General features: G+C 41.4%; 1 protein-coding gene across 3 annotated transcripts in view; it reads right to left on the minus strand.

The window, feature by feature from the left end:
* MCF2L2 (MCF.2 cell line derived transforming sequence-like 2) overlaps positions 1 to 27,847 on the minus strand; it is a 1,607,631-nt gene that overhangs the window by 108,817 nt on the left and 1,470,967 nt on the right. For all 3 annotated transcript variants that reach the window (XM_069213109.1, XM_069213110.1, XM_069213111.1), the window contains exons 25-26: positions 27,611 to 27,683; positions 4,210 to 4,316 (exon numbers count right to left, since the gene is read on the minus strand). In XM_069213109.1, the coding sequence (XP_069069210.1) occupies positions 4,210 to 4,316; positions 27,611 to 27,683 (180 nt within the window). The remainder of the gene's footprint in view (positions 1 to 4,209; positions 4,317 to 27,610; positions 27,684 to 27,847) is intronic.

The raw sequence follows: 27,847 nt of genomic DNA on the forward strand, positions 1-27,847 counted from the left end.
TTCATCAGATTCTAGAATTTGGAGATCAAGTTCTTGCTTTGATTCAATTATGAAGTACACTTTCCACCAAAGTCTTCCAGCTCTATCTTCCTCTTTTTTTTGGACTTGGTGATTAATGATTGTTTTCTGTTTTGGTATCGACTTTGTGACTTGCTATTTTCAATACATTCTCAGGATACACTTTTTGCTTGAAAAGCTGAATGGCATATGAGTGTTCCCTCTCATAATCGACTTCCATACTACAATTACGTTTGATCCTAATCTATTCACTACAGAATACATACATAACAGAGACTGAAGCAGATGCTTGCAATACACTGTTCTTTGCTGCCTGTCTCTGAAACGGCATGGTTTGTATCTCATTCTTCCATTTTACATTTAAAAAAGTTGCTTGCAGTTTATCTATGAGTACTGAATCTCAAAAGTGTATTTGTTGGTTCTGATGTAGTTTTAGCCCTTTGATTTGCTGTCCACTAGACAAGTAATAACCCATCTATGTTACAATGCCAAGTGACTAGGTGTTCTATGTGTTCAGTGTTGTCAGCATCCCATAATACTCTTTTTTTCCTACCATTCCATTGGAATATCTGCATAACTAGTAGCATTTCTCCTATGTGTGGCGGTACCACAGAACAGTCCATACCCAGTATTTTGAAAAACAAATATATTCTCCAGACAAAATTAAAGAATATTTAGTAATATATTGTTGTGTCGTGTATATACAGGCTTTGAAGAAATATTGATGATATACAAGAAGGCACACCCAGAGGGACCATCTAGTATTCATCCTGCCATTTTATGCCTTGTGTTCTGAGAAAACAATCAGAACTGTCACATATTTAAGATATTGGGGAAAATACAAGTGGTTGTAAAAAAATGATTGATATATTCATATGTGACTTTGAGGATACTTTCAATGGATGAGACCATGGGATGTCTGGTGGGGTTCTTGGACTCTTGTACACTTTCGACAGGATGTAAATGGTTAGTAAAATTGGGTAGTCTTGTCTTAGGTATGGATATTCTTTGTATTCGATCATGACTTGGCAGTCTTTGACTGCTGATTAGAATTTGGGAAACATGTACAGTTCATAAACTTCATATCATATTTAGCCAATTGCTTCCTCCAATATATCTTTAGACATCTAAACAATTTTGCTGCCTTTATCTGAAGGTTTTATGATTAGACTGCCATCCCCTTTGAATGTTTTGATTGCCTCAAATCGTTTGTACTCTAGCTCCTATAAAAAGTGGCTGGCATTTTCTTCCAAAGTCAAGTTTGTTTATAGATAGAAAGATACATAGATATAAAAATATGTTTACGTGCTTTTATTGCATAAAATACAATAATACCAAAAGCTTCATTTCATGGGGAACCATGAAATAGAGAAAATATTTTACCATCTTCAAAACTACCAGCGTTACGCAGTATGGAGAACTAAATTATGCAACAAGGTTATCTAAAAATACACAGCAAAGACTGCAAAATGTCCATCAGATTTTCTGGCAGTATCTTTTTCATCCATTTGAGCAAGAAACACCATTTCTGTGACATTTGCAAACTATGTGACATATTATGCTGTATTTTATGTGGCAAATTCGCTAAATACAGAATTATATGCTAAACACTGATTATATAAATCCACTAACACTCACCACGTTCACAATTCAGTGAAAGGTAACCACAAGTTAAACATTATATATCCAATCAGTGGCCATTGTCAGCTTCACTTTGAAGACCTTTTTTAAGATAAGTGTACCATAACAAGTATGTAGTATGAGAAATAAATAAAGATTAACACGTGTTATATATATTCCAATCCTGTCATCTTGACGTTTTGGTGACAGTTACAAAAAACTGGGGTATCAGGTACATGGTTTACGATTATCCAAAACCAGCTGATATCAATACTGGACGTTATTACACATGTACAAGTTATGTATCCCCTCCCCCTCTGTAAAGGGTAATGAAGGTCCCTCCAGAGAGATGATGACACTATTTGGCTGGTCTTTTTTCATCTCACAGGTCTTTTCATATCAAATCTATCCACCTGCTTTTCTTGTTGGGGCTTGCTTATATGAGGACAAGAAAGCGTTAAATACCTTGCATATACTACGGAACCAGCATCTGTATTTTCTATGACAGAGAAGATTGTGGTGAGACTCTTGGAATGTCTTGTTTATATTGACCTTAATGGCGCTAAGGGAAGTAGGATAGATTTTAATGACACTAAACTGACCAGAGGCATTGCTGAAGCCCGGGCTCCAGTTTTTGCAAAACAAATATACATTTATTTCTGCAAATATATTGTTTTCATATTTAGTTTCCTGTGTGAAAGGCCACAATACAATCGCCTGGTGATACCCTTGAATGGGCAGAATTTGGCAGGAAATATGCTATGAACCAAAGTCTGTGTCATTCAAAGTGTACAATGAAAACTTCCTGAGAAACAGCTGGACTTTAAATGGGCACTTTGGAGAAAAGCTTGATCCCTCTCTATGGCTTTCCTGTATTTTAGGCACCTCCAGCCTATGCTATCGCTATTGCTCGTGTTTGTGATAATGGAAGTGGAGGAAGAGCTACAGTTCGAGGTGGTAGAAACTGCAGCAAGATATGCTCCTGAGTAGGTGGAATCAATATTTTGTTGCCCTCTTGAGGAGAAAGAAGGCATATATGTAGTTCCTCCAATACGCAACACCATGCTGCAGAAATTAAGGCGGCTTCCTATTTTTTTTTTGGAGCAAGATCCCACCGACACAGCAGTTCTGGGTAAAGACCATGACTTCAAGGTTGGGATATAACTAAACCTCTATAGTGATTATTTTCTTGACAACCAATACTGAGCTAGTATGAGTCCTTCAATGACGTGAGCGAGACCTGGTCAAAGAGGGCTTTTAAAAAAAAAATGTTATTATTTTGTGATTGACATACAATAAATAATGACAAGCTTAAGCTCTAACAATGAAGTACAGTCTCACCATCAGAGGCAAGTCGGAGTGATCTAGTTGGAGTTCTTTGCTAGTTATTGTGCACGTTGAGGAGTCATCAGTGTGCACAATAGGGAAACTCAGGGCCCCAAATTTCCTCGGAAGCAATGTGCTGTCCAACCTTTTTATTACATAAGCTTTATTGGCTCTTACAAGTGCATCAATGGTTACGTCTACCTCTACCAGTCTTATCTTTAGGTCTTTAGTATCTCCGTCAGTTTCTCCTCAAGCCCCTAATAATTGGCACCTTAATTCTTGGCTAGGAGCTTGTCTTACAAAATTGGTCCTTTTGTCCTTTATCTGAGTGTGGCTTATCTCGTCGTCTCTCTCGCCCCTCTTCTCAATTCTCTGGAGCAGTAACAACAGTGGTAACCCACCTAACTTTCCTCAGTGGTACGGCATCCAACCCATAATTTCCCCAAACCTCAACTAAACTCCCCAGTCAAGAAAGTTCTAGGAAATGGACAGACTTGAACCAGACCTGCCGCTCTGCTACAGGCTCTCCACCACCAGAATGCTTTCACAGTGTCTGTATCTGCTACTTCAGTGATGCGTTGTCTCACCGTAAGTCTTCCAAACTCGTCTGGTAGTTCTCAGTGGTCACATGTGGCACTTGGGTTAATCAAACTCATGTATTTTCTTCTCACTATTTGTACATTACCTAAGGCCCAGATATCCCTTCATAAACAGGTGCTCCTCTCTGGTCTGATCCTCACCCTGTGAGTGCCGGAAGCAAGCTGGAGCTCTTTCTCTGTGCAGTTGCTCCTGACTCAAGTGGCATCACCATTTGTTCCCTCTGCTGCTGTGAAGGCCTCCCTTTGTCCTGTACTACATGCTTCATTCCAGTTCTGGATTCTAAAACGAAGACACTGGAGGGTTCAGAATTGTTTTTTTACAATTATGCCCATTGTTTTCCTTCCTTGTTTCAGGTTTTAGATTTCTCTGTTTGTCTTAATGACCTCACCCTTCTTTCACAGTGCTACAATGATGTTTATGAATCTAAAGAAAATTCCATGATGGAGAAAGATTGCAGCTACTATGGGAAATACTGACCCTTGACTGGTGATGCCCTAAATAGCTAGTCTGGTTTCACTTTGCCCTAGTACCTGACGTCCATTGATCAGGAATAAGGTAAATACTTCTCTTACATTCAGCAACGTCCTACACAAACAACCCTGAAAAACATGTGGATTTCAATGAATACAAAGACGTAAACACTACCTCTGTTTTGTCGAGTGTTTGGGCTAGATGTCCTGTTCTTGTTTTTTGTAGTTTCAGGGCTTGATGAATCCGATTTGTTCTGCATGTCTGCAGCCTTCCTGCTGTATCTTAATGGAAAGCAGTAACAATTATTGAAAAGTGATAGCAAGAGGTTAAAATACAATTTAGTATAATATAAAAGTATAACTTCCTTAGAACGATAGGCATTTCAATACATTTCCAGTAATGCGTGTTAGATAAAATATGTATATCTTCCTCCACATTTGAAATGGTCAAATTTATTTTCATAGGGATTGCGGTACTCTTAGACCATGCTTGGCTACCCTTACAATCAAGTGGGGTATGCCCATGAAAGAATGCAGAAAAAGAAAAAAGTCTAAAAAATATGCAGTCACAAAGAATCTGGAACCCTCAATGCACAAGAATCTTTCAATGCATCGGTGTCAATCCTTTTTTCATACATCAACAAATCCTACATTTCTCCATGTCCTTTCTTACATGCATAAGTGTAGCACAGTAAATGGAAAGTAAGGCAATCACATGGTACATTTCCTGATGGGAGAGTAAGGAGCAAATGCTTCTAAATGAGAGCCTGGAAAACAAATTTCCAAAAATAAAATCTTGGGAAAGGAGGAGGAATATATATGTTTTCAAGCAAACAAAAATTACACATGACTGCATGATTGTAAGCAGTAATTTTCCCAGTGTGCTGCTTTCAGAAAGCATGCAAAAGTGGCCTAGATATATTTAGATTTAGAGACTCGGGGGAGGATGCCTTCAATCAGTGGGGTGGGGGGGGGCAGAATCAATAATCTCTGCTGTGCTAGCAAACTACTACCAGCTCTAGGTAGAAACCTCCCCCAGCTTTGCGGAGAGCTCTAGGCCTTCAGAGAGCTGCTGCCACAGAGGCTCTTATAAGACACTGAATGTTTGCTGAGACACCACTATGTATCATACAACCGTTCCGCAAACTTTTTTGTTTTACAAAAACAAACTTTCACAGTGGGAGCTATTTTTCTGTAAAACAAAAAACTAATAACCCAAACCCCATAGAGAGGGTTTTAGCAGTAATCTCAAAGAGAAAACAGAAAGTACATCGGGCCGTACGGTTTAACTAGGTTGGATGGTCTGATATCAAAGGCCGCTACCCCTCAGTGGCAGAGGGGCACCACTCCCTGGCTGAGCCAGCAGATGAAAAATAAAACAATAGCTTGCTATCGTGTTATTTTTCATCATTATTTTTCATCTGCTGGCACAGCCAGCAGGGAGGAGTGGGGCTGGGCCACGGGGAGGTGGGAGGGAGTAGGAGGGGAGAGTTCACTAAGTGCGCATGTGTGTTTGGCTGGCCCTCTCAGGCCGGCCAAACACACATGCGCGTTTCAGTTTCTCCAACCTGGCTGTATACACAGCCGGGCTGGAGAAACAGCACAGACTCAGAGGCTTGTGTCTGAGTGGCAGTGACTGCCACTCAGACCAATCCTGACGCTGCTTACATGTTATGTTTAGCATGTAAGCAGTGCCAGGATATGTGGGGAACCTGTGCTGAGAGCAGCGAGGCGGCAGAAGACGGTGGCGGGAGACGGGCGGCAGAGGTGTTTTCTTTTTTGAAAAGTGTTTCGCCCGTCGCCTCACGTTCCACCCCACACCCTCCTCTTGACATTTGTGGCAGCCGCCACTGTCTGATATACTTTTACAGGTGGCCGTCAGTCAGGTTGTCAGTGTAAGGTTTACACTTGTGGAGCCAATAGGGGCACGGTCAGCAGAAACATCGTAATCTGACCACTTTAAATAGACTGTCAGTTTGGCAGATCAGGTACCCCACCACGATTGTGGCAGAGATCCCTGTCTGCCAAACTCTAAGTGAGGTCTAGATGAGGGCCAAAGTATCTTTGCAGAACAAATAATGTGATTTTGCTCTGGAGATATGTGCATGACATCTCTACAGAACTTCTCTGAGGTTGTCAAATTTGGAAACATAACAAACCGTCCCTCTTGCAATCTTGGCACTAGTCACATTGTTGGCTATCAAGTGAGCATGAATGCTTTTTTCTTTGCAGGTAAAACTTCAGAGGTATTCATCCTAATAAGCATGGGGTCAATGTTACACATAAACAGGATAATTTCTTAAACCAAATGAATCACAGTTCCTGCTTTCACAATGAAGACAGGGACTGTACAAAATTAAATCTTGCCCTTGCAGAAACTAAAGTAAAGCTCTTCAGGTAAAAAGACCGTGAAGCTCACCAATTCTTCTGGCCAGATTAATGTCTTCTAGCTCAGTAAATCTATATCATGGACTACAATGGCTAAAATGGCTTGTGTGAGCAAAGTAAAAACTACACTAAAGGCCCAATGACTGACTGATTATTTAACACAAATAGGGTAGATACCGTATGGAAGGCACCTGAGCACCTTTCTTTTTAAGAAAAAATGTAAGACAACTAAAGTTGACAGCAATCTAACTAAGCACCCATAATTATCCATTGTGACATGGAGGTCAATAAGCTATTTAGAGATGCTGCCAGAGAATTCAAAGTGCTCTCTAAGAAATATTTTAGCCATTTTGTTCCTACATATAAGATGTGACTTCCAGATTCATTAATATGCTAGGGTGCACTATCTTGAGGTATTTTGTGAAACAGTATTCTAATTGAAAACTAACTGCTGATAAAGTTTGTTCAAAGGACTTCCCAGAGGAATCCAAAGAATAGTTGAAGTAGCCTTCTGGTAGTCTGACCATGTTCAAGGTGTCACCTGCCACTATAGAGAATCTAATGTGAAGATAAAGGCTAATATATAACATTTTAAAAAATTTAAATAACAAAAACTCAGTAAAAAGAGCCAACGGTTGAAACTTACACAGACAACCATTTCCGAAGAAGTTTTTTGGAAGTATTTTCTAGTTAAAAGCAGATTATGTTCACATTTGACATCTAAAGCAGATTTCATGGCTTTGCAATTACCCAACAGAGGCTCTCAGTGTGGGCAACCTCATTTGAAGGCAGAGCAAGCCATATTTAGTGACCAAAGAGTGATATGTGGCTGTTAAGTTCTATTTAGCTGGTGTCTCCAAGGTGGTGCACTGCTGGTAGGCTTTTAGAACAAAACTGGATCTAGCAGGAGGGAATCTCAAGCATTCTTCAAATATCCCAACTGATATCACACTGTAAAGAGAGGAAGAGGAAGAAAATTTGAGCCAAAGACTAAAGAAGGACTCCGCATGGTTGACTAGATGCAGTGGTTGCTCGCAGATAGTTTTACTTGATGGTGGTTCTTTGAATCAAAGGTCTTTAATTAGAAAATGATTGAAGACAAGCCCAGAGCAGACTTCTATCTTTTAAAGTGGGTTGACAAAAGTCACCTGGAAAGGTCAGAAATAGCAACTTGCTTGTTTTGGGGGGTCTGCAGTGTAGAGATCTTTATTGAATTCATAAACATTAAAACAATTCCCTGCATCATGTGGGACCCTGAACACTTAAAACCATCCAGTTAAGTTACAATTCAAGTATGAAATGCAGCATAGCTACTGTTATGTAGCATGCTTTAAAGACTATTACTGGACAAATATTTACTGAAACCAACAAAAGTCCAATATCAACCCTATTAAAAAGATTTCACTGAGCACCTGACTAAGAACTGCTGCATAAGATGTGAACAATTAAGGACAAAGGATCCCCAATAGGCCTAACATTAACAGCAAAGGAAATAAGCATTTGCAATGCAATAGGTCTCACATTTTCTTGAGTTAGAGCTATTGTCCTTGTAAATTCAGAACTGGGCTTTTCTTGCCACATAAATTGGTCAATCCTGTCCCATAATTTTGTCTCTTCCTGCCATGTTTTGGTGGTCCCTGGCGGATACTGACATCAGAAATAACAAGCCCTTGAGGAGAGAGAAGATGACTGCACTACCTCGAGTTGTGTAAACGTCTGAACAGAATTTGGAAAATAAGGCTGGAAAAGTATTTTATTTTTATTTTAACAGAATGAAAAGTCTTACAAGTATTTTTGCCTTGCATTTCAACAAGCAGAGCAGCCTGAGAAGATTTAAGGCCCCAATAAACCCTTGTGTGCGATGTTGTGAGTGCTGGCAGTGAGGGGCAATGGAGAGAGAGAATCAGGATGCAAGGCTAAACAAGTTTCACTTCATTGCTTCTAGGTTTAGCTACATTCTACCAGCAAGGGCATAGTGTGGCTTTCGTGAGCCGTGAGCTAAATTATAGGGTGTTTCTTTTGTAAAATATTTAGGAGCCAGAGGTAAACAAGGACAACACTGGAATATAGCCAAAACAAATGTCAGCGACATGGGAGGAGGTGGGAATAATGGAATGGTGCAGTAAAACAGGCAGCTACCAGCCTAAAACAACCTCATTAAAAAGGCAGCAACAAAGAAATAACAAAAAAAGTCAGTCACACCAACAGATAAAGAAACTAGAGTGGAATAATACAGTAGTTGGTCACTGCTCTGAAACAGAAAAAAGATGAGAAAAAGGCAGAACCGACCACTAGCGAGCAAGAGTTTTTAACAGAAACTGCGACCAACAAATGAAATTGCTTTAAACCTTAAGAAGTATACTAAAAGTATACACAAGGTTGAACGCTTATGCTTGACCTAAAAAGGCAGCAGTGTCATTTAAGAAGGTAGATGTTTCCAATCCTGTGGTCAGTGTACTGGCAGCTGCATCTCAGACTCTGTTATTATTTACAGCTTTGCCTTGGAACACTGTGGGTGTTTTTCAGCCAACTGTTTGACTGTTTTTCTGTCAGAGCTAATATTTTTCCCCTTCACTCTAAGTCAAGTGCACCTATCAAGCAGAATTATGCTACATGGAGCTCTTTGCTGGTCAGAATGCCACCTCTGTTTGTCAAATGCTGTTTTTGTGAAAGAAGGAAGGCAGTCTCTGACCCTTACCAAGTGTGAATAATGTGTCATCCAGCCCCTCTTTCTACTAAGGACTGCAAGTTCTGATCTAAAGTGTCAAAAAGGACCCTCAACGATAGAGAGGGCATCAGGCTGAGAGGGAATCTGAGGAAGCCAAAAGACAACAGGAAAAACGACAAGGCCTTCAGGGAAGTATCTACTCTACTGGCACTCTGCCTGTTGCACAGAGGTATATCCAATAAGAGAAGTTCCAGGAAGAAGAGGAAGACAAGGCACCATTGATTGTGCCATTGGACTGATTACATTTTCTGTTGACATCCTCAATGTCAGCTAATAGGACAGCACAGACCTGCTCGCCATTGAAAGAAGAATCACGACCAAACAATACCATTACTTTAAAAAATCTTAGCCGTCACCACCACTATCACTGTCAAAGCACTACTCGACGTCAAAAGATTTGATGTCAAGGCACTAGATGTCAGAAAACACATTGACATCATGGAGAGCGATGTCAGGACATTCATCTTTTGAAGAATTCTCTCCTAGTAAAAGATTACATCTCTTGCCTTCACCTGTAGGTTTGCCAGAACCATTGCATAATCTCGCCACTGTTATTCCACCAAACGAAGTTTCTTAAATGCAAAATGTCGTACTTAGCAGCTTCTACTCTTTAAGTCAAGTCAAAACCAGAATACTTTTTCTGTTTCTGACCCGTATCTCATTTTCTTTAACAGGACATCACCATGCATACACTGCACTATATGCATGATTTTACTCACTTCCAGTTCTCAATGCCTGCAGAGTTGGAAGAGCACTTGTTAAAAGTGTTAGTATGAATAAAACCTCTAGTGAACTGGAGGAATTCATCTTCTCAGAATTGGAAAAGATATATTCCGTTGTATAAAATAACATGGCCATTAAAGGGCATTTGTGTTCATGAACACTGTGGTCAGTGACCTATTGCTTTTTACACAAGTCCAGATGTGAGAGAATTTAATTGGTAGGTTTGGAAGTCCTATTGTAGTGGCCTATCAGAAATGTTTTCCTCAAGGAGTTTTCATTCAAGCAGTCAAAGGCTGCCTGAAAGTCCATAAAGCAGCTGTAAGGTTTCTGAGTGTGCTACTCCATCTATGTCTGTGTCAAGTAAGAGAACTAGATGAATTGGCCCCCTGCTTAAAATATGTCAATTAAGCATGAATCAGATTCTCAGCTTTTGCCCAAGTGTCCAAGAGAGAGAAGATTTTATTAGCTAGTATCTATCCAGACTATAAAAGGGAGTGAACTAATGACCTTATGGCTTCTCCTTGCTTCCTTTTTATTTTATAATTAGGTACAGGTAACTGCCTTTGAATGGCGTGAGAATCTGTGTGTTAACTAGAATGTAATTGCATAAGTGGGCCAGTACAGAATCGGACCAGCATGGAACTATTTTAAGGAGGAAGGAGTAAGTCAGGGACTCTTCTCAGACTTGTGTTGTAGAAGATTTTATACCCACAGACATTCGGCATGAGTACAGGACTATTCAGTGTTATGACTATTTCATAATGGAGAGGTTATCCCACTATGCATGTCTCCTAGCTGAGGTCTTTTGGGCCAGATATTTTTCTTCGGAGTTCTCCTCTTCCTCCTGTTTTCTTGAATGGGGACCAGAAAATGAGATTAGTGAGAATTGCGATTCCCTGGTTTTTTAGAGGTCAACTGCAGTTTTACTTTCACTGGAAACGCTACCCTGCTCATCTGTTCAGACCATGCCCCTAGATTAGTTTGTTAACTTGCTTCTGGACTTTACTGGCAAACCTGGGACCTTGGGAGGGGGTATACTTTTACAAACATGGCGACTCCGGTGTCTGTGGACTTGGGCCTCAGAAAACACCACAGGCAGCCCGTTGCAGAAAAATGCTAGTCTCATTCACCTCGGGCTGTTGAGGAATCTGTCCTAGTAAAATATTACGGGCCAGATATACGACAATTTTTTTGCAACTCGCAAAACTAAATGTACAACAATGTCTGAGACACTGTTATGGATTCCCAAAATGGATCGCAAGGAACCTGCATCATTAATATTCATGAGGCAGATCGCTATTTGCAACCCATTTTGGAATGACCATACTCATAGGGATGGTGGCCTCCTGGGGTCAGCAGACCACCATGTCTGGGACTGCTTTTTAAATGAAGCAGTTTTTTTTTTTTTTTAATGCAACCCGTTTTCCTTAAAGGAAAATAGGATGCATTTCAAAAATAAAAATGAGATGTTTCAGTTTCATTTTTTCAGAGTAGGCAGTGATCTGTGGGCTCTGAAAAAATGGTAGCACCCATCTTCACAAAGAGGAAGGGATCCTTTCGGGAACCCTTCCCAAATGCGAATGGATTACCACCAATATCAAATTGGTGGTAATTGAGATTGTTTTACGGACGCATTCATGGTAACAAAACAATCATACATGGACCTGTGAGTCGCACTTAGGAAGAGTCGTCCTTGGAACGCTCCTTCCTAATTGTGAGTCATGATCCCTATTTTGTGAGTCCATTACTGGGTACTGACTCGCAAAATAGGAATGGTACATCCTACAAGGCCATTTTGTGATCGCAAAAAAGTAATTTTTGCATTGTGAAACCGCAAAATAGCTTTGGCCTTCTGGTTCTACATTTCTTGCCTTCTCCAGCGCTGTTGCAACATCTCGCCATTGTTACTCAATCAAAAGAAATGTCTTTAAATGCAAAATGACACACTTAGCAGTTTCTACTCTTTAAGTTAAATCAAAACACAGCATAATTTCGAGGAGGTCTCTACAGTCTGGATTGAACTAGTCTCATCTCTGATGTCAGGAACTGGCAGATGAGGACGCAGATGCCTGAAGTACAAAGAATCTTTCGTATTTTACTCTCCAGGATTTTGAGCAGTCACCATGTATCTTTTGCTATTTATAACTTTCAAAGAAAAGATTCAGTATCAGGGGGAGCATCAGATTTGCGTTTTCTTTGTTGCTACACCACTACTTGATCTCTTTTATTGAACACAATGTTTTTGACACATCAATGCTTGTCTGCATGACTAGGGGGGCCACGTGGAGCACCCGTCATGCCCCGTGGCTGAGGGTGCTTCCGGTACCTGATGGCAGACAAGATGGCAAGCGTGGCGTCTAAACTTCCTCAGAGAAGCTTGATTCAGGCGTCCTGCTAGAGTGCGAAGTGTTAATTTGGGCTGAGATTTGCTACTTATGCTTCTCTGTGGCAGCCTCTACTCTAGGAGTGCGGCGGGCACTGGACTTAAGGAGGGAGGTTTTGGCACACTGCAGCATACTGTGGAATGAGGAACGGATCGTCTAGGAGGAGTGGCGGACCACTTCTCCCTTCATTTTCTCACGTTGCAGCCCCACAGTGTGCTGGCTCCCGGATGGCTTGTATGAACTGCTTATAGCATATCCTGTCAGATCTTGGCAAGTAGTAGCCGGGAGGTAGCATTTACTTTCGCAGCAGCCTGTAAGACATGACAAGAAGTATGCCTGTAGCAAAGCTCGAGGAAGAAAGGAGTAGAGCTTCAGCACACAGTCCTTTTTCACCAGGTGCACAGGCAGCTAAGGGGTGGGCAATAGGCTTCCCTCTGAGCGGGGAAGGACCACTGGACTGTTGGGGAAGCAGCCCCTGTAGTTGTGGGTGCGGCGTGCAACCCCCTAGGCAGCCCCCTGCGCTGATTTCGCCGGCAGTAATCAATGGAGCAGCTTTCAAGGGATACCGCGACGAAGGCGCAATTTACTGGCAAACCAACAAGGTCCACCAAACACCACAGCTTACCTCCCATTCCAGGAGTTCTGAATCAGGTCCCCTTGAACCCGAATTAAAGACTGCCTCATCTGATCCCCTTCTGGATCATCTAGCCTGTCAGATGCAAGATTTGCAAATCCTTGAGCCTGCAAGACAGGCTGACCCAGGGAAAAAGTCCACAACATCTATGGAAGCTAACAAGAATGGCACCTCAGCCCCAGGATTACTACATATTAACTCCACCTTAAGAAATGAGAGATCAAGTTGGCCCATGGTGGATAATGTCTTGGAGCCATGTAATGCAGTAAAAGCCAGGACAGGGCAACTATCAAGCAGTGCTTCAGGGTCAAAGAGTCAGCAAGCTTACCCCCTATTTGCTTCAGCCAAGCAACACAAAAAGGAAGGGAACCCACCACCCACTGATAAGGAATGGAATGAGCTTAGCAGCAATTTTGATGGATCCTGTGCAACTATAGGCTTACAGTACAGTGCCACACATTTGCAGTAAGCATCCTCCACTTCTCTTTCGACAACTCTTGCCATAGCCCTGGTGACACTCATGGTATGTGAAAGCCTGCCACTTCTTAATAAGGATATCAGTAGTAGTGGAATCTACACTGAAGTCTATGAGAGTGCAAGCCAAAGCTGCATCCTTGGGGGTTGATGAGTCTTTAGCTCCATCCACAAACAAACTTCTGCATCAGATTCTGGGAGAACTAAAGTCAATGAAGATTTCCCAGGATGAGGGGTATAAAACAACAGACCAGCACCTACAGCAAAATCATTCTACCATACAACAGCTCACTACTCGAATTACCCGAGTGGAACAGCGAGTCTCGGATCTGGAAAATGCAAGACCCAAACAGGAATCTTTATCCCTCAAAATGCAGTCTGAATTGGCTGAGCTTCAAATAAAAATTGACGATGCAGAAAATAGATCGAGTCACTGCTTTTTGAGATTTACTGGGATACCGGAGGGACGCAAGGATGGGAAGACAGTTACGAGTCTCATTACGGATCTCATCTCAAAGCATGTATGTCCGGAGGCACCACCGAGCATTTGGACCTAGCAATCATGCAAGCACAGTGTGTGTCCCCCCATCCAGTCTCGCAATGCTAACAATCCACTAATGATTTTAGTCAACTTCCATGACTTTCGAATCAAGGAGCGCATCTTAGCTAATGCTATGAGAGATAAAAACATATTTGACACCGGAGAACTATTCTTTCATTCGTTTTTCTGCCATTTCTGTACTTTTAGCGAGGTGACGCAAACAATTTAAACAAATGATGCATAGTTTCCAGAATGTCGGCACCCCAACAGGTTTTGTTCAACAGTCCAGACTGAAAGTTCTCCACAAGGGGAGGTTGCACATCTTCCAGTCAGTTGAGCAGGCAAAAGAGTTTCTCTATTCAATTCAGCAGCCTTGAAGAGGGATAGGGAGGGAAGGGCTAGGGTTGGGGTAGGACCTTTTAATGCCAGAAATATTTAAATTGTCTGCCCTACCCTGTCCCAAGCCAGTACCCCACAGTGCTGAAGCTTCACATTTTAGCGGAGTCACTCTCATTTACCACAGGCAGTCTCAAGGTGCCATGCCAAGGACCCATTCAGTTGTCAGGCCGGGAGGGTAAAAGGGGGTTGAGGGGGAGGGAGTGTACAGGGAAGGTGGGGGCCATCTCTTTGGTGAGCCCAAGATGGGCTGGGCTCTAGGGTCAGAGGGGGCTAGAGGGGCTAGAGAGCAGGTGTGGGGCACGTTGAGGTGAGTGAGGGGAAGGAGGTAGGGTAATTTTGATAATCAAGCTGAACATGTTTTACGCAGCAATAACTACACTGCCAGCAACATCATAAAGGGAAACTGTGGGATGTGGGTTAATGTCACATCTAGCACAGCCAGGAGTATGTCAGGCCAGCTGTAAGACAGTGGCCACTAGGCTCTATTTGATCCATTATGAACATCCCAGGGACAAGACGCACATTCATCAGGGTCGCCTTGTGTAATGCAAACTGGATCAACAACTCACAAAAATTGAGATCAAATCTACCCTGGCTTAAGTCGGTTGGAGCTCAAATCACTTTGCTTCAGGAGACGCCTCCGAAAGCCTCCCCTAAACAATTTACAACGTCTAAATTAGCTTCTTATGCATTTTATGCATCTGCAAATGCGACTGGTAGAAGAGTGGCCATTCCGTTGGGTCGTAATTTACAGGGAAATTAACCTAGGTCTAAAGGATCCCTAAAGTTACGTAGATAGGAGTGAGCCTGCAAGTCTACGATCAAACTGTCCACAAATAGATTGTTTATTAACATTATGTAATTGGGATATGGATGGATCTGGTATGTTGTCGAACCCCTTTTCAGATCATTCAGACCCCTTTTTGGATGTAAGACTAAGCAAACCCCCATTAGAGTGACCACGGTGGTCTTTAGCTAGAACTCTTGTAACTCAAGAAAGCTGGGTTGCGGCAATGCACGTGGCGGTAGAAGATGTCTTTCAGAGGAACATTGGTACAGCCTCTAGCTTTGCTGTATGGGGGGCCTGCAAGCCCATTGATCGATAGGAGGTAACTTCCTTCAATGCTCGAGCTAAGAACCTGGGATGAGAGGAAATAGCCTCCCTGCAACAAGAGCTAGAGCAAGTCCATAGGGAGGACTCTATGCTACATACCTCTGATTCCAAAGCACAATCGGTACTAGCAGTCCAAAGACTTAAGGACTACTTTGTTTCTAGGGAACTTGTCAATCAGAATTCATGTTTTCAGCAATGTTATTAGGAGAGTGAGCATGCTGGTTGCTTCTTGGCTTGGTTGGCCAAAAACAAGCGAAGTCAGAGGATTATTAGATCAATTTTTGATGGAAGAAAGAATCTTACTGTGACGCTCCCGATCAGATCACCAGGGTGTTTCTGAAACACTGCTGATCTCTATCCCTCAATGATAACCCCTGCACCAGGAAGGATCGAGGACTAAGGATTGAAGACTATTTACGCTCTTTAAAACCACCATCATTTAGTAGGGACTCTCAGGAAATGGTGGGGGCCCCTATTACCCGGATTGAAGTTAAAGAGGCGATTATATCATTGCTGAATGCAAAGGCATGCGGAAAAGGTGGCCTACCAGCCAAGTCTTTTAAAATATTTGAGGCACAGTTGGTCAACTTTTTAGTTGTATTGTTCAATCAAGTTTTAGAAGGGTGCAAAATTCCCAAACAAATTTACAGAGGAGGTTATTGTAAGTAACCATAAAAAGACTAGCCTGCTACACAGCCTGTGTATTATCGCCCTATAAGTTTATTAAACAATGATTACAAACTCTTCGCTAAAATCAAAATGTTAAGAATAGCTCCCGCGGTGCTCTTGGTAGCACTTGGAGATCAAAATGGTTTCGTGGCCGGGAGATCCAATAAGGCTCCTATTTTATAGGAGCCTTAAATAATGGCGCTAAGCTTGCCTAGCACCATTATTTAACGCCGGGTATGGGCAGGCGTTACGGGATCGGTCAGAGTCTATGGAAAGAGCCCACAGGTGCCCTTCCCTGGCCCCAGGAACACCAAAGAAATCAACAACTCTATCCCATATATGTTTTGGTAAATCCAACACGTTCAAGGTATGGTGAGTGATTTTGGGAGATAAGCAAGTGCACAAATGACAGGCTTTCAGCTCTCTTTCAACTCTCTCATCAAGATGAAGTAACCACAGTCAGTCTGTAAATCTTGTTTAGTGGCAACAATTGCATTTTCATGAGCCACATCAATTACTTCATGTCTCTGGTATGACAATTCTTGAGCCACATAAAACAATACCTTCTTGAGTGACAGAGAGTTCCACTTTCACATGTTTGAACTTCTGATATTCACTGTCATATGTGGTAGGTCACAGTGTGCTGTTTCCAGGAGTGATGTGAAGTAATGTCTTTCAGTATCAGCATGTGGTTGTCCTTATTTGTTGCAGTATTATTTTGTTCCAAAGTAATAGCAGCAGGGGTACTTGACTTTACAATAAAGTTAATGTAGATATCAGCCGCTTTGGAAGGGGTACCATGACTCTGTACTGGCACCCATGAAAAGAAGTCAGCAAGGTTTTGATCTTTCCCTGGTTGGTGCACGATAATGCTGTCATATTCCTGTAGTCGCAAACTAGAACGTTCAATTCTAGGAGGCATCTTAGCTTTTGGATTGCTAAAGATGGTAAGCAATGCTTGATGATCATTTACAAGACTGAAAGGTTTTCCATAAAAGAATATGTGGAAAAGTTCACTAGCCCACAACACTGCTAAACTTTCCATTTCAGGCTGTTAATAGGCATGTTCAGTTTGTGACAAACTTCTGCTTGCATATGCCACAATATGTCCTCAAGCAATTGGGTGTCCACTGTATTGGGAAAAGAGCACAACCAGTCAGACCGGGCTTGCATCAACTACAACCGATGTAGGGAGCTTTGGATCAAAGTAGGAACTTCAGTGACATTCTCAATTGCATGTCTGATTTTCCTTAAGCTTTGCTCACATTCATGTGACCAGCAGAATGGAGCATTTCTTTTTGTTAAATCTCTCAAGGGAGCATTGACTGCGGCAAAGTCAAGTATGTTTCTGGAACAGTAACTGGCCATGCCAAGGAAAGAACATAACATGCTAATATCGTTTGAGGGATTGGTGGATGACAAAGTTAGCACTTGGATCTGGGGCCAGCCCCCAACAGAAAAGATATGACCAAATAATGTGAGTTTTGTTTTGTTAAACTCACATTTCTCAGCATTCAGAGTTAAACCTGCATCTGCAAGTAAACAACACACTTGAGTAAGAGCTCTATCATGTTCTTTTTTAAAGGATCTAAAAACCAATATGTCATCACTGTCATTGAAAGCATTTATTACAGGTTATAATATATTGAATGACATCTTGAAAAAGGTCTGCAGCTGATGACACACCAAAACATAAGCCTTTATATCTGATCAAACCAATTTGTGCAGAAAACATAGTAATGTACGTGTAATTTTCTTCAAGTTCCAATTGATGATATCCTTTGTTCAGATCAAGGCAAGATAATACTTTGGCACCATTTAGCTGTGTGATCATGTCATTAATATGCAGACTGAGATGTTGTTCTATTTCAGTTGCCTTGTTGACTTGATGCATATCAACACAGACGCGTACAGTTCCTTCACTGTTTTGTTTTGCCACTACCACTAAGGGCGAAACCCATAGAGTTGGACCATTAGAACACTCAATGATATTATGCTTTAGCAAGGTCTCAAGCTCTTTCTCAATAGATTTTTGTAGATTAAATGCAATTTGTCTATGTCTTTGAGCAACAGGACGAGCGTCCTCACAGATATGTAGTTTCATTTTCATGGTCTTAAGTTTTCCCACTCATGAAACAAAGACGGGAAATTACTTTTACCATTTTGTGATGAATATTCATGTTGTAGTTCAGAGATATCAGTCCCATGTCAGCAGCAATATTTATACTGAGTAAACAGGTACTTGATGCATTACCTTGAAGTACTTGAATGGGTGCTTTTACTTTTATCTTTTTTGTGTCTCATAGTTACTGCAAATGAATCTTGGCTTTTTAATGGTGTTGACACAGCCCATGTATACACTTTACTTTTTGATGGTGTAAGGCTGGGCAATGGAGACAATTCATTATATTTCTCCTCAGGCATAATGTTTATCGACTCACCACTGTCAATAATAAAAGGTATGGAGCATCTGTTTACTTTTAGTGTAATTTTAGGACAATGGTTGGCTTACTGTTGTAATTGTAACACCTATTTTTCTTTGTCTCTAATTCTTCTTTGCATGCGGCTAGTTTGACGTGTGCACATTTTTGTCAGGTAATTATCGATATGGCGCATCTGTCTGTCTCACTGTTGCTTGACAATGAAGACGAGGAAATATTGGAGGAAGATTTAGATGATGATCAAATTCGTTTGGTGTTGTTTTGCCTCAGCTGACGTTGCCACTGGACCTTGTGGGCGTTCGCAGAACGTTGCTTTTAGAAGCTCTGGCATTCATTTTGTTTCTTTCTCTGACGCACTTAGCTTTTCCGTTGCCATGCGAACCACTACAAAATGGTTCTCCTTCCCAAAGCCTTTACATACTTGTACAATGGCGGGACATTTACCTTTGTGTGGAAACTAAAATCCACATCTAAAGCAGAGTTAGTTTATTTTTCTTTGGAGACATTATACTGTGTCCTTCAGCTTTGTGTTTCTGTTTATTTTTCATGTTCATGACTGACTCACTCTGGGCTCCTCTGGCCTCCATGTCAGCAGCTTGTCGATCAGCATGTTCCTCGGCTCTGACAACTATGAGAATCAACTCCAGAGTAAGGGTTTCTCAGCATTTGTTATCTGAATTAATCTGAGAGACATCCTTCAATAATTTGTAGACGTATGGCTTCTTCATCATTGTTTGTTTTTTGGCAGTATCTAAGGGGGGCAGTTGCTTTAGGAATGCAGCAGCATCATAACCTTTAGCACTTACTGCTGCAGAGAGTGGAGCTCGCTCCAGCAGCGCCTAATGCCCACTTGTGCTGGCACCTTCATCAAGCACTAGCCTTGTGCCGTCACCTGGTCATCACGCCCGCTCTCTTGATGGTGAGTTGCTGTCTTCTTATTTAGCAGTAAGTAGTGGCTTCGGTTCTTGCACAGGTTCTCCATATTTCTCACCTCTCTCCATTGTTTTTGTTTCTATTCACAGTGTTCTCGTGCACTTGGCTGACGGTGCTCATTGTATTTACCATAGCTGGTTGTCACTACCTTTAGCATTTCTCTGTACCCGGTTGTTGCTGCCTTTAGCATTTATCTGTACCTGTTTGTCACTGTCTTTAGTGTTGTTGTACTGTATGATTTTGTAGCTCAGTGTCACTTACTGGCACAGTACCTCTTTCATGGGCTTACTGGCAAGTTTCTGGCCTTCAATTTATAGACTTTTCAATGAGGGTTTCATTATCTTCATTAGCTTCACACTGACTGGAGTGGCGCTTTGACTGCACATATGCCAAACATCGATCTTTGCTTGAACTATGGCAAGTGTGCCACGCACGAACAGTTTGCTGGACCATGGCAAACTCTCTGATAGAGCACTGTTGATTTTTGGGTTATGTATCCCCTATCTCGTCACCTGTTGTTGCCTCCAACTGAGCCTGGGTACTCATAAATGACTACGCCACATACAGAGCTTGGTCTTACACATCCTTATTGCTTCGTGTGTAACTGCAAACTCAACATTCTAACATTAAATTTATTCACCACACCTAAGACGTACATCAAAGTTCTATGGAGTCCATCAGCAACTAAAAGGGTCTCGTCATCGTTAACACACAATACTACACCAATAACCTCAGGGACTTGGAATGAATTCGCTCCCTGATGTTCGAAGTATGCAACCATGTTCTTTTGTTGTATTTTTTTGCTGAAAATGTTGTAGTGCTCTCAACACAACAGCTTGCAGCTCTCCATTGAAGACTGTGTTGACAAAAACAAGATCTCCTTCCCAAAGAGGTAGCATCTGTCATGAAAATCATTGGAGATCATTGGAGATTCCAGATACATCAGAACCCTCTAGGAGAGGTTCACTGGCTCCAACCAACAGCGGAGATCGTCCCTTTTCTCTAGTGACTGGCACCAGCGCTTCCAAGGCCTAAGCAACAGGAGGTCAAATATTCTGTAGGTGCCAAAGTCATAGACATAAATGAAGGTTTGCCTTTTGAACTGTAAATAAACAACCTAACATTTGTCCCCTTCCTCAATCCACTTCCTAGCAAACCACCCTGGAGGGATAATGAACTGGACATCAATAACTGAAAGCTAATTGCTATTGTTTCTGGAACAAAGACTTTGACTAAGTCTGTCCTGAATCTGGCTCCAACATAGGTCGGGTCCTTTGATGGATTGAGCTGAGATTTTGGAACATTCAGGATAAACCCAAGACTGTTCAGAGTTGACTTTGGGCCTGATTTATATTTTGGCAGACGGGTTACTCCCATCACAATGGTGACAGATATCCCAGCCGCTGAAATATAAATCCCATAAGATATAATGGAATTTATATTTCTGTGACTGGGATATCCATCACCATTGTGGCAGAGTAACCCCTCTGCCAAAATATAAATCAGGCCCTTTGTCATTTACAGAAAATCAACAGTTTTAGGCTCAAGACTACAGTGACTAAGGAAATCAGAGGAATGGTTGGTCTGAAGTATCTTAATTTTAAATGGAATGTCTTGCACCTATATCTTCACTTTCTTAAGGTATACCACCATATACTGGCTGATAAACACCTTTCCACCTTATCGGGCATTTTGGACATGATGTAGGATTGATCACAGAACTCAGAGGTTGAGAAAAGAACTCTTACCTTGTATGCCGTTTGACCATATCCAGGACCCACATGTCTGAAGTTCAATTTTACCATTTGTGAATACGACCACCCACCTGCAAGTATGGGGCAACACTTCCCTGATCCCCAGTATAGTCAAGAACAAGATTTTTTATTGGAGGTTTACTATTTTGTTTTTCCTAGAAAAGCAACCAGAGAAAGATTTCTCCAGGAACTAAGAAAAACAATCTGTAAATTTGTGTGATTTAAGGCTTCTGTTTCATTGATCCATCGGACCCAGAAGACTGTTTCCCAAAAAGAGGAAGATTGTTTTAATTCCCTAAACCTAAGGTTAATCTTTCTATATATTTCTAAAAAAGATGTGAACCTTTGAATGGCATTATAAGAGCTACTTCTTAGCAGCATTCCTATTATATTACCTTAGGTACAGGTTACAAAAAGCTGCAAAAAAGGCTTTTCTTTACCGGGTCTTGAATATTGTTTCTCAGACATGTGAAAGCATCTCCATAACCAGGGATCTTTTCTTTCTTCTACTTCCTCAGACTGTCGCTCCCACAGAAAGGCTCCAGTTCCCCCCAAGTCCAGCAGGGGGAGATACTGCCTATGATGGAGATTCAAACCAGGCAGAGATCTCTAACTCCAGACATCCTTCACTCAGTTGAGAAGGAAGCAAAGAAGAAGATCCTGAGAACGCCAGCCCAATTATGGTGACCGTTATAGGGTGGGCAGGGTTTGCATTTTCAACACTTCTGATTTTCTTGTCTCAGAGGTGGGATTGACCTCACAAGGAATGCAAAAGGCTAAAAGGTTATTTATTTACAACATATACAAATGGCTGAACATAGGAATTATATTCTATATAAAAATCAAGTTAATATTCTTCACACTATAAACACTCATTGTAGTGATACATATTCTTCCAAGGACAAGAGGAGAATTCTTTTTCATAGGCATGATCGACAAGTGACCAATGACTACTCGTTTATTCTGAGATATTGCTTGTTGCATTCGTATTGCCCACACCATTGGCATAGTTTTGTAACCTCAGAGGAATAAACCTGTAAGTCATTCCTTGGAATTTGTACTCCTCACTTGTAGATCACACACCGATTGTCGTTTCCCTTTCATTAAGGTTTCTGTTCTCAATTTAATATTTTGAAGAAGAACTTTATACTTTATATGTTTCCATGGTAAATGGTAGAGGAAGGCTAACAACCACTTATAGTGCACACTACCAATTTGTCTTCAGTTAGAAATAATCAGTACCTGTATAATGCACCTCAATAGATGAATATGGAAGACAGGGGGCCCTGTCATCATGTGATCTTTGAGTGACAAGCAGATCTCTTCAGCAGGGGCAATAATCAGCTTAGGCACATATAAAGATTAAAAAAACATGCTCTATGCTCTATGCTCTGGAGGCACGACCCTTTGAAGGATTAAAGACCCTGCAGCAGCTCTTTGAGCAGTATTTTGATGCAGAATGGCATGGTAGCTTCAGATTCCCTGCACCTCAACCACGCTACCTTAAGGAGATGGAGCTTTATGATGCATTTTTATAGGTAAGTCCACAGCTCGGGGTATAAGCTGGCACCCATCTTTGGCAGTGCAGTTCTCAATGTTTTCCCTATGTCACTTCCAGCATTAACATGACTAGAAAACATTGTATGCAGTTGTTGAAAATGTAGAGGAGAGGGTGAAGCAGCCCATGGGTCTTTGTCTGCATCACGGCAATGGAACATCTTTGAGAGAGGCAGAGCATGGGAGTCCTACCACATAAAAACCCACAGCCCAAACCCTTCACCCTAAAAGGCTTTCCCTATCCATAGGCAGGATAGGAGCGGCAGGGCCCTCCCGCACTAGGAGGTTTGCTCTGTTGTGCTAGGAGGAGGGAGAATTGGGAGGGCTTCTCCTGCAGTGAGGTTCTGGCTCTGATTAAGGTAAGGAGGTGGAGAGGCCTCGACTGCCTTCACCTGTAGACAAGGAATCCAGCACCACATCTCCCCTGATTTGGGGAGGAGGCCAGGTGCATAGAAGCAGGGTAGAAGCAAGGAGTCTTGGAAGAGAGACACCAACAGTGCAGGCGAGGCCCAAGTAACAAGAAAGGTCACTTCACTGTATAAATAGTGAGGCACAGTAAGATAACATAATATTACAAATTCATTTGCAGTCAAAGTAGTGAAGTACTTTATGTCATCCACGAGTCAAGTGTCTTGTTAACATCCTCAGTATGGTATAGGATGATCTAAAATGATGACTGACAGCCAGCCAGTCAATGCCAAAAAGGTCTTGCCCAAACAAGCCAATGGCAAAATAGGAGTGATCCTATGACCTAATCTTCTATGTGCATGTTTATTTTGTGTGCTGGGTGTTATCTGTTGTGTGGTATGTAGTGGTGATGGTAATCCTTCACGGTCGGTTAGCAAACACAGACTGTAGTGCGACCTAAAAATTAAAGGTTTAAAAAAAATAATTTTACTGTTTTCCCATTTTAATAAAGGCATTGTGGCACATCGCAGTGCAAAAACATTCAATATACAGTCAAAGTAAGCAAAGGAAGTTATAACACTCAACAGAGGCCAAATTTACATTACAGGGCAATATTCGGTAGACCATCTAAAAGTAAATGATTTTCATCAAAGTACCCAAACGCATGCAAATGAACATCACATCTAACAACGAGTTTTACAGTCATACTAAGAAATTAGTTCCTCATCTGTAACTCCAGTTCCCCCACATTGGAATATTTGATATATGTACATGCCTGAATCATTCCCTATCAACAGTTTGGGAATCCCAGACACATTTAGAAAACAGTGTTATAATGGCCATATGCCTGAACACAATGTTTGTTTAGTAGCACATCCATCTCATTTGAAGCAATACGACTTCAGCTGATGAGTTGGAACCTCAGATTTCAAAGCAGAAGTGTCAAAGGAATAAATAAAAAATAAAAAATAAGCCTCTAACTGGGGAGGAGGAAGGGTCACATGTGACTATATGAAAGATTTCATTTTTGGAGTACTGGAGTTACAGGTATGTAGCTAATTTCTTCGCTAGCACTGGATCTTTCATATATTCACATGCTAGAATCAGAATAGCAAGCAGTATAAATTTAAAAAGCTTCTGAACCCATGGTGAGACAATAGAGCTATGTGAATGAGTGCATGCTCCTCCAAGTGGCTGCACAGCAGATGTCTCGCTAAAGCCCACGAGCACAGAATGCCACAATTGATGCCATGCTCCTGGTGGAACCTGCCCTCACTCTCTCTAGGAGTGGACACTTGGCCTTGGTATGACAGAAGGTAAATGCAGGATGAGAGACAACATGCTATCCCCTGTTTGGACAGAGTTGGTCTCTTCCTGGCTGTCTGACAACTGTATGTCCTTTGTTTTCCTAATGTAGGACCCAAAGCATCCATGTAAGTCTAATGAATGCAAGGAGATTTCTGCTGGCATAGCTGGGTTAGGAAAGAAAGGTCATAGAATGACTAATTCATTCAATTAAAAGTCAGTATTAACCTTGAACATAAATCTTAAGTGAACTGGCAGAAATGTTCCCTGGTGGTAATTTTTTGTATTTCCCCTCTCTCCTTGGTGATGTTAATGCTAGGAGAATAGATGTCTTCCTCGAGATTATTTTTCAAGGGTGTTTTACAGTCAGAAATGACCTGAAAAGTCCCTTCTTAAATTGCTTTATGATCTGCTGGGAGAACAGAGCAGATGACAAGAGATCTATCCTCCTAAATCTTGATATCGCAGCCAGTTGGACTCTGACTGAAGAATATTTGAGTCCACTCTTGGCCAGGTCCAACACAATGTCAATCTCATGAACAATGGCCCCGTCCTAGTAATTGAGTATCCTCTGGGAGAGGTAGAGACTTCATTCCACCTTGTTTGGCTATGTAGAACACAGATGTTGTGTTGTCGATACTAATTAAAACTACTTGACCTACTATTCTCAGGAGAAAAGCTTGAAGGCATAATCATAAGGTGAGGAGCTCAATCACATTGATGTGAACAAATCTTTCATCTGCTTTCTTGCACCTGGTTAGCTCAAAGCTGATTAGAACTCAGTCTCTGAGACAACAACTTATGCTCATGGCAATGCGAAGACTGCCCTCAATGGGTCACTTAAGAGCCTCATACGGCACGAAATTAAGTGTGAAGGCTCATCCTGGAACATTCAACTCAAGCAGGTACTATTCTGTTTGGATGCAGCAGATCACTGAGAAAGCTTCTTTACCACCAAAGTAAGAAAAGTCACTCTACACGCAGGCAAAAATCATCTCTGCCCTGGCTGATGTAAAGGTGCTGGCAAAACACTCACGTGGCAGCTGGGCACTGAAACTGTATGACCCCCTTCAACTGCCTACACTCTTAATCTTACCTCCCTCAAAGCCACAGAAACACCAGCTGATGCAACAATTTGATTTGCTTCCAATCAAGGGCTTCAGATATGGTAGGCTGATGGGATCTGTGGAGCCTGCATGCCGTTTATGTAATTATCCAACAGAATCGTTAGTTCACATCGTTTGCATCTGTTAAAACGTCGCCTCACAGAAAATTGTGTCTGTGGCCGGTTTGGAATTCTCAACATACGGTTCAGCAATGATCAGTGGATCAATTACCCTTATGTATGACCCAGTTAGGCTCTTAATTAGTGTGGCGATGTCTTCAACATCTAAACCTTCGCCATTAGGGTGACACCCTCCCGTCAAATTCGACGTATGGACTTGGTCTCCACTCCATTACGACAAACTACACATCGAATGTGCTGCAATTTGTTTTGCTTCCTTTGTTAGGTCCTATCATGGTGAGAGATGCATGTGCATTTTAACCAAATGGCATTTCACGTTCAATTTTAAATTAGATTTAATGTGTTATACTGCTTTTTAAGATTTGCTAATGAATTCTCACCCACTCCTTTTTTTGTATTTTTATTTTGATCTGCCCACTATAATATAACCACAGGGAAATTACCATGTTTTTAATATGTTACTATATTTATCCTCCCCTGTTAGTTGCACCAAAATGTTGTCTGGGATTTCCCCATAACTTTTGCTCCTTACTGTTCAGTGCAGATTTTACTTATTGTCATAATTTTAAGTTTTTGTAGTGGTAACATTCCAAGCTGACCACTAATGATTTTAATTAAAAAATCTATCTATCTATCTATCTATCTATCTATCTATCTATCTATCTATCTATCTATCTATCTATCTATCTATCTATCTATCTATCTATCTATCTATCTATCTATCTATCTATCTATCTATCTTTCCATCTATCTCAACAGCTCATTAAAGTGAGCCATTATTTTTGCATCCAACCAGAGGCCTGTAGTTGAAAGTCCTAACAGGTGTGCGCCCCAGCAGTTTCCAGACGCATTTGTTGTCAGTACAATCCTTCTTGCTACAGGTTGGAAAGAAAGACCTGTTTTTAGATTTGTTGGGAATCTCAACCAAAAAAAATGTCAATTTCAGTCTTCTGGTGATTTGGAGTGTGTTGTCTCAAGAGATTTCAATGTGCTTCCATTGCATGTCCAGATCTTATTGGACAAGCCCTATCTGCAGTCTTCAAAAAAGCAATGAAGCCTGTGCATGATGGCATTAGGCCTAACAGAGACTTGTACTGTCTGACTGTAAGCATCTGCTTTGATGGCCCTGAAAAGGGGGCATCCCCTCAGAAGAAGGAAAATTGTCTTATCCAATATATATATAATACTAACCTCCTCTCTCTGTCTTTAGAGGATTAGAAGTAAAGGTTTTACAAATATCACAGTGTGACGCCTTATGATCAGGATAAAAGCAATAAATGCATTGTGAATGATGGTCAGCCATCACTATAAATCTTCTTCCGCACACAAGAGGAACCAAATTTGAAGAGCGATTTCCCTCTCTCTGTCAGCCATGGTGGCAGATGACTTTTATGACTTATAGGTAAGAGGGTCTCCCTAGCCCAGAAAGTGGCAAAATGTCCTTAAAATACTCACAGTTCTGTGGAAGATGAGGATAAGGCTGGTTCAATTTCAGTGTAAACCAGATATTTTGAGTTCACTGGAAGGCTAGAGCAGAGCTTTGCCAGGGGGTTCCCTCACACATGACATGCTGTAGAAATCTTCGCTATGGTGGCCTATAGGGGGAGTAGGAGAGCTGGTGCGACAACTTCATTGTCTGATGTTCAGATTTATTCAATGAGGTGGCTGTACTACTAAATAAACTGCTATTCAAGCCTATGACCATTTTAACACTGCTTACTGCTATTTAAATATAACAAGGATTCGCCGCTGGACAACAGGGAACGAATCAAGCATGTCAATATATGAAAGATCCAGTGTTGTAAAAGTATTGCTGATGTGCAAAAGTATCTTATGACACCGTAGATGGAAATGCAAAGAATTAGTAATGTGCTTTACCTGTTTGAGCTGGACGACCTCATCGGTGCATGGTATACACTTTCGGAGATTTTTTGGTGTAACTGGCTTGCTTCTATCAAAACAAAGAGAAAACACATCCTAATATTGTTTTCCCAAACAGAGGGGCATAACTGATCACACATAAGGACTTCTCAGGAATGTATATGCAATATTACTTTCCCTTGTCTGAAATGATCATGAGCCATTGAAAGTGTATAGAAATATACTTTATTAGAT

Source organism: Pleurodeles waltl, chromosome 11 (assembly GCF_031143425.1).
Source record: "Pleurodeles waltl isolate 20211129_DDA chromosome 11, aPleWal1.hap1.20221129, whole genome shotgun sequence".
Lineage (NCBI taxonomy): Eukaryota > Metazoa > Chordata > Amphibia > Caudata > Salamandridae > Pleurodeles > Pleurodeles waltl.